Source organism: Homarus americanus, unplaced genomic scaffold (assembly GCF_018991925.1).
Source record: "Homarus americanus isolate GMGI-L3 unplaced genomic scaffold, GMGI_Hamer_2.0 scaffold40248, whole genome shotgun sequence".
NCBI lineage: Eukaryota > Metazoa > Arthropoda > Malacostraca > Decapoda > Nephropidae > Homarus > Homarus americanus.
This window is the reverse complement of record NW_024712526.1, coordinates 10,723,422-10,731,747: the sequence shown is the minus strand read 5'-3', so window position 1 is coordinate 10,731,747 and position 8,326 is coordinate 10,723,422. Positions and strand designations below refer to the sequence as shown.

The window sequence follows — 8,326 nt, the reverse complement described above, 5'->3', positions numbered from 1 at the left end:
ACACATTGATTGTCACTGTGTTATGCCAAGATGTCTGACTAAGTTAACACTCAAGCTTAGAAGAATAAAGCCCCATCCACCATAATTCCATATCAGATGTTGGCTTTAAGATTGGGTGGATAACAGGCAAGAATTTCAAAGGAAATTAAAGCAGGCATGAGATATTGACTCACAGAGATGTTCCTGAGCTAATCTATCAAGACAAAAAGAGATAACCACAAAAAAGATCCAAATCATAAAGATCCATTATATATATATATACAGTACAATATATATATATATATATATATATATATATATATATATATATATATATATATATATATATATATATATATATATATATATATATATATATATATATATATATATATATATATATATATATACTACTCAACACTGTACAACTGGTATATACACTTAGCACCAAAATAATTCTTGTAGTTTTCCTTTAAAAAAGAAACTTAAAAAAGAAGAAAAAAGAGAAATCAAAGTAATAAAGGACTTTCAGAGAGATAACGGATAGGAAATTTAATGTCGTCTGGCCATAAGCTTTTTCTTGATGGGATTTGAGTTTTTTATGAGGGGGGGAGTAGGGGGGTCATTTCTTTAAGGACGACACGAGTCCATACCATTTCTTGCATTACTGTATATCACTGAACCTGCATCTGTTACCCCACCCATGTATCCACTACCAGTATCTTCATCGTAAATATATCCATAACAGGTCTAACTCTCTTATGATTATGTGTTGTGTAAAGTGCAAAGATGCAACTCATAAAACATCCACTTAACAGGTCAACTATTTGTCATTCCCACTGTCAGTTGATGATGGTGTCTGATCGATCTTTGGGCATTTCTCAGGAGGTTCAATGCTTTCAGTAGTAGTTTGTTCGTTTGTGTTAACTTCAGGTGGATGGACTGGTGACGTGGGGACACCTTGGTTGCCAGCATCTAGTGTGTGTATCTGTGTGTAAGTGCTGGTGTCAAGGTTATTAGTGTTGTCTTCCAGAGGCGGGCACGAATTGTCACTGTTCCCGCCCGTGGACAGTGAGGCACACAGTGATACTTGGCTCGAATAAGCTGGAGGAGGAGGTAATGGGCCAACTGAACATTCCGACTCTTCGTGATTGCCAGTTTCCATTCTCATGTTCGGCTGTTGTAAAGACCCACCAGTGGCACCTTCAGGTTGGCTTTCAGGTACTTGATGAGGAGCTAAGAAGTCCTCCAGGCCGCCTTCTGTATTCAACTGCAAGGAACCTGACCGTGTGGCTGAATACGGTGGCAACATGGACATGGCTTCCTCATAACTCGGTGGCTTTTCGGTGACTAAGAAATAATCTGGCGGCTTTCCCTGGGAAGCTCTCGAGGTTCCTGGTGTGCGTAAGGTGACTTGCGATCGACTCATGGGTACGGTGATCACGTGTAGGTCACCCGCTCCATCAGGATTCACCTTGTAAAATAAGAGCAAGCCCGTGACAACCCCACCTGTCTTATGAGAAATGACTGAGAGTTGAGAGATACACAACTCTGTAAAGTCAAACATGATCCATTTTCTCAACAAATGCCAACCTCTGTCTATCTTAATTTTCTAACTGTAGACTTTATGAAACACTGGATGGTTCTTTTTTATTAAGATAACTTTACTGTTTGAGTATAAAGCATTAGCCCGCTGAGTAAGATAAATTACCGGTACCCCTTTAACACTGTGACTAATCCCCTTTAGTACAGTGTCATCTTATTATTCAAAGGGGGTTAAGAGGGACCATGTACCTTGTCCTTGAAGGTTAACAAAGTACAGTACAGATACAATAGAGTATATGCCTATCTCTCCCAGTTTCATAATTCAGTATCAAAGTACAATCATAATATTACAACACATATATAATACAGTATTACTATCACTAGACACGCACACACATACCTCTGGCAGTCTTACCTCATGGACGGTGCTGGGATGAGGTGTGAGACACATCCAGCGGCACATGGCAGCAATGATGAGGAAGGACCCGATAATGACCAGTCCAACTCCTAGGTAGCGGACAGGCTCAATGTACTCTTGAGCAACACCCAGCCAATTGAGTAGAACACCTGTTACAGTAATAATAATAAAAATAACAACAACAACAATATATATATATATATATATATATATATATATATATATATATATATATATATATATATATATATATATATATATATATATATATATATATATATATATATATATATATATATATATATACATACACCTTGGGTCACTTGTTTTGTTTTTCAGAAGAGGGATTTTAATTGCATCTAAAAGTTTGTTAAGCATAAACAAACAAATGATCCACACATTAACCCAAATAACCTACCCCCAAAAAAATGTAATGTAGGGATGGTTAAAGCATAATTTGTTAACTTCTAAAAAGCTATTCAGTATTGTACAGTCACCCACAAAAGTTCTGCTGCCTCTCCTGCTGTTCCACAAACCCCCAAGAATCAGACTCTTGAACCTGAAATAGTAGACACTGATGCATTATTCTGCCCATAAATGCTTCGAATTCACAAGTCTAAATCTTTGAGGTTTGTGGCTCAGGAAAGGTGACAGGTCTTTAGTGGGTGAATGTCGTTCATAGCGTGGTTTTTATTCAGAGACAGTTTAAGGTGTCAGAGAAGAAGTTATTGTCCTCACACAGCTATGAAGACTAAAATGTATCCAAATTAGACACTAAAATTCATAACAAAGTAACAGAGAACAGACCTATTGCCCAAATGGTTAATAGGCTGATAAGTGATAGAAATTATATAGAAATTGTACTTTATGACTGACTATATTGGAGCTCCCTTACTCACCAATGCAAGAAAGTGCAATCCCATATCTGTAAGCCTGCTGTGTGAAATTTGGGAAGTCACAGACGCGTTGCAATGGTGTCGACATCTGGAATAATACCTAAAATTAGTGTAGTACTGTATAAAACATAAAAAATACACAAACAACATCTTTAATCATTACTGTAATGACATGCAAGTGAAAAATAAAGGTGAAAACAAAATCATGTACCCCCTGCACTAACGAATAACAAACAAAACTCACTAAATTTACTTGACAATAACCAGTTTTGAAGAAGAAATTCATCAATAAATGTATGGCAAACAATTGTCGGCAAATTTCAGTGAACACTTAATAGAGAGCCAGTAAATGCCTAATACTTGCCAACAGTGTGTAACAGAGAGCCACTACATGCCCAGTACTTGCCCAGAGAGCCAGTACATGCCAACGGTGTGTAACAGAGAGCCAGTACATACCAAGTGTGCAAGAGAGAGCCAGTACATGCCCAGTACTTGCCAACAGTGTAACAGAGAGCCAGTACATACCCAGTACTTGCCAAGAGTGCATAATAGAGCCAGTACTTGCCAACAGTGTGAAACAGCCAGTACATGCCTAGTACTTGCCCGACAGTGAATAACAGCGTGTAATAGAGAGCCAGTACTTGCTAACAGTGTGTAACAGAGACGTAACAGACCGCCCAAATGGCTAACAGACAAATCAGTGACCAAGAGAATAAATACCACACACACACACACACACCTTAACCACAAGAGAACTAATCTCTCACTACAACACTCGTCTCTCTCAACTCGACTACACAACCTTGTAATGGAGGGAGGGAGACACACACAGCAGCAACAAGATGGTCTTAATGGTTGTTAACTACGAGGTTTTAAGTCTTTCTTCATTATGGGAAATAGTTTTTCTGTAAACATCACCCCTTGGCCTTCAGTCGGTTACTACTACTCGGTAAAATAAAAATCTTCTGCCTTTCTCTTGCTTCACAGAAAACCTCTTTTATCTTAACAATAACTCCTGTAATTTTGTTAATCTACTTTTCTTTAACGTTTCATGTGGTTATTTTGTTCAGTAGATTGAAGTTTATTTATTTAATTAATCACACATGTTTCAAATCTATTTAGTATTTATGTATGTAATGAAGACAGTGAATATATTGGGATAGTGAAAGTCTAAAAATAAGGCCGAGAAACTTAACCTAACATAACCAAACAATGATAACTAGTAAGAATGCCCTAGAAAGTTCTTTTTATCAACCTTGTACAGATCATTAAAATATCTAGTATAACCACAGAGGCAAAGTTATATATAAGCGGATTTAACACAGACACAGCAGTAATATATTAGCTGCAACGTGTGTGTGTGTGTGTGTGTGCATTATATAACATATGCTACCAACAGACCACTCCTGGCTCTATAAATATTAAACTAACGAGTACAAAAAAATAACAGGTTTATTTACTACTCTACCTATTGTGAGAAAACTTGATGAGAATTCTGTACTTGTAGCTGCAAATTTGGCTCATGTGAAGAATCTCCTCCTTAGCTTATTTCACCTTAGGACTAACTACCTTAACGTTAACCTAAACTAATCTAACCAAACTTAAACACCATCCACCCAAATAACGCTAGAGTGGTTAATCTTTAGGTAAAGTAAGCTTGGGTAGAGATGCTTCAGGTGATCACAAATATCACTCAACCATTTCACTGCATTAGGAAAGTTTTGGTTGATGGAAAAAAAGTATATATATAAAAAATTCCAGTTCCCACGTATAGAATGGACCCGAAATGATTCACTCCTAATATTCATATCCACATTACAATAGTCAAGAGAAAATCATACTGAAAATAAGAAGTTTGTATTTGGTGAGGAGAGGTAGGGTGAAAACAGTTTTACGTGGTGAGAATAGATAATGGGGTGGCTCTACCTAGTAAGGACAGGTAGTAAGGAGCCTCTACTGGGTAAGGAGGTGGGGTGGCGGGGGGGGTGTAATAGGTTCCTGGAACTTAGTGGGTATTTTGTCTGGGCGGTGGATTACTCCTAACCATACCCTCTCCCGCTTCCCTCACCCTATTGCCCAACTCTTGCCCTACCACCACTATTACTACTACCCTCCCTACCACCACTACTACTACTAGCTAAGTCTCCAATCCCACTCCTACTAGCTACTCCACTACAATTACTACTACATACTAGCTAAGACTCCACCACCACTACGAAAACTACTACCCCCCACAAGCATAACCACTACCACATCCACCATAACCATCACCCTCCACTACCACTACCCCTCACAACTACTACCACCACCACTACTACTACTACTACTACTTTTTTTTTTTAACGTGGCCTCCAGCCTCCCCCAATAGCCACACCTTCGCCACCATTTATTTACCTTAATATTAAATATCCTAATACATAAGAAGCTATCCTATCTGTGTTAAATTTGTTGAGCCGCAGATCTATGCGGCATTCAGTGACTGTAGCCTCATAGTCAATATCTGCAGCAGTTGTCGGAGTAGGGGCAGAAGCTCTCGTTCCCCTGAGGCAGAGCAAAGCCGACCGAAGGAGAGAGAAAGACAGTCAACATCTCATCCAGGCTGTAACATAACTTCTGGGCTGCTGCTTTGTTCGAGATCAGCCCGCGAGCCTGGCGTAGAAACACTGCACTTTGGGCCCATCCCACCAGGAGGTTGTGAACACTAGAGGAGTGAAGCTGCCTTGATCAACATTTTGTATTCTCTCCCCGTATGCCCTTCTCTTGTCGTTCTCGTTCCTCCTATGCGCAGCATCGAGAGCTAGGTTACGGTGACAAACGGCCATGGGATAAAAAATCCTGATGTCGAAGAAAGCTCGCTGTCCCCGCGTCCAGAATCCTCGAGCACTGACGTCCACACGGGCTTCGTTAGAAGTGTTTGAAGTCCTATGTTGGAAGATCTCGCCATCCAGTGGAAGGAGGGTCGGTTCTACCATGACGTCCCGGCAGATTTCCTTCAACATATTTGCTGTGAGATCCCTTACCTCGTCATGCCTCATGCATATGAAGCCCCCCTTCTTGCAGACCATGGCGTGATCGCTATCATAGGAAGAGCCACACACGCATTGGGAGGGCAAACCATCTACTGGCCAACCGTACCTTAGAGCAATGGCTACTACTACTACTACTATCATCCCCACCACCACCAAACTGACTCATCAGGTAGTAAAGTATAGCCTATAGCTTAAGCCGCACTACACACTCTGAAAATGGCAACATCGTCTGCTGCAATGAGTGTGTGCACAAGGCAGTATGTGAGTGATTGTATATACAGTACATTATATATATGTGTGTATATTTGTATGTATATGTATTTCAAGGTTAATAGAATAAATCGTATGGTGGGATTGGTGTTTTAGTGTGATAATTTTAAAACCATCAATGTATGCATTTTTTTTTACAGATAACTAGTTTTTTGGCGTTTGAGATGACCATAATTATGCTCTTTTGTGTGTGTGTGTGTGTGTGTGTGTGTGTATTTTCATTATCATTATCATTATTACTCGTACGGTTATTTCTATCATCATTATTCTCATGTGTATTATTTATATCATTATCTTTATTATGAATCTTATAAGAATCATTATCATCATTTTATAATTCTTCTACTTCTTCTTCTGATCATCATTTTGTTTTATTAGTCATAGTTCACGTAATTTGCCACCACAGACAGACAGAACATGTTATGGTGGTAAACATATTCTCTTGTGTATTACCTGATGTTAACCACAAACTAACCCTGGACACACACACACACCTTTCAATACCGCCCAGGCGTTTCAGTCACTCACCTGTGGCGTCCCCCAAGGCACCAAGATGGGACCACTCTGCTTCCTTATGCTCATCAATGATGCCCTAAGAGAAACCCCTGCTCGCTGGAAATATGTCGACGACTCCACCATTGGGATCAGCGTCAACAATTCTGCTCCCAACTATACCGCCCTGGATCACCATCAACCATACCAAGACCATGGTTATGCACATCAACCTCTCCTCCGACATTGTCCCACCTCCTTCCATTACCCTAGGTCCGAACACACTCCAGGTTGTAGATTCCACGAAGCTCCTCGGCGTCACCATAGACAACAAACTAAATTGGAAACCACACGTCAGTGAAGTTGTCAAATCCTCCAGTTTCCGTCTCCACCTCCTCCGCCGACTCAAGTCCCTCGGAGTTCCCGCACACGAGCTCCTCAGTGTATACACAACATTCATACTTCCCAAGCTCACCTATGCCTCCCCCACCTGGTCTTCCTCCCTAAATGCCACACAACGTAAACACCTAGAAAAAGTGCAAAAGAGGGCATGCAAGATTATTCTCTCCCCTTCCTACTCCACATATCAAGAAGCGCTCAACACACTGACCCTTTCGACTCTCACTGACCATCACCACGGCCTCATCTGCAAATTTGGTAAGAAGCTTCTACACCATCCCCGACACCGGCCCCTACTACCACCTGAGATCCCCTGTCCGAGAATTGCTGTTCGACACCACAACCGCATCCAGCCCATACGTGCACGAACTGATCGCTATAAGAACAGCCCAGTCCCAACCATTGTAAAAATTATCAATAACATGTAATAAATCAGTGTATTCACTCCCAGTAAACACTGCTCCCTACACTGTCACTATGTTGAAATGAACTGTAGTTTGAGCTGATCCCATCTAAGTTATATATGTCTTATTGTGTATACTTATGTAACCTTGTATATTATTTGTAATTCAACCCATTCCCCCAAATATGTAACTGTATATTTTCAGCCTTCTGCTGCCAAGCTCTTCAATAAACCGTTAATTATTATTATTATTATTATTATTATTACACACCCCCCTCAATACCGTCAGCTGTTTAAGCCATACTGTATATACATAATTTGTATACTGAGCTATTTGTGTATATTGTATGGTTATATTGTCTAAATAATAATAATAACAATAATAACAACAATAATAATAATAATAATAATAATAATAATAATAATAATAATAATAATAATAATAATAATAATAATAATAATAATAATAACAAAAACAACAAATAATAACAATAATAATAACAAAAACAACAAATAATAACAATAATAATAACAAAAACAACAAATAATAACAACAAATACAACCACAATAGCAACAACAAATAACAACAACCCCAACAACCACAACAACAACTACAACAACAACAATGACAACCACAATAGCAACAACAAATAACAACAACCCCAACAACCACAACAACAACAGCAACAACCACAACAACCCCAAGCACTACTTCAGACGAGACCAGTGATGTGTACAAGAGAGGAAGGAATGACGCAGTAGACTTCTGACAGACGAACCACAACAAGAGACAAAAATACAGACTTTCTTCTTCTTTTATCTATCTCTCTCTTTTTCTTTCACTACCTCTCTTTGTACACTCCATTCTTTCCTTCTTCCTCTTCTCCTCTATCA

General features: G+C 39.3%; 1 protein-coding gene across 1 annotated transcript; it reads right to left on the bottom strand.

The window, feature by feature from the left end:
- Nucleotides 1-394: 394 nt before the first annotated feature.
- LOC121862698 lies at nucleotides 395-3,765 on the bottom strand. The gene is made up of 4 exons (XM_042361016.1): nucleotides 3,641-3,765; nucleotides 2,842-2,926; nucleotides 1,940-2,091; nucleotides 395-1,453 (listed from the first exon to the last, which is right to left on the bottom strand). The coding sequence occupies exons 2-4, from the start codon at nucleotides 2,924-2,926 to the stop codon at nucleotides 803-805; spliced, it is 888 nt and encodes a 295-aa protein (XP_042216950.1). The 5' UTR covers nucleotides 3,641-3,765; the 3' UTR covers nucleotides 395-802.
- Nucleotides 3,766-8,326: the final 4,561 nt, after the last annotated feature.

Coding starts and splice junctions, on each gene's coding strand:
- LOC121862698 (XM_042361016.1), bottom strand. CDS start 2,926: ATGTCGACACCATTGCAACGCGTCTGTGACTTCCCAAATTTCACACAG. Junction 2,092..2,841: donor GATTGCACTTTCTTGCATTG/GTGAGTAAGGGA, acceptor TTACTGTAACAG/GTGTTCTACTCAATTGGCTG. Junction 1,454..1,939: donor ATCCCAGCACCGTCCATGAG/GTAAGACTGCCA, acceptor TTATTTTACAAG/GTGAATCCTGATGGAGCGGG.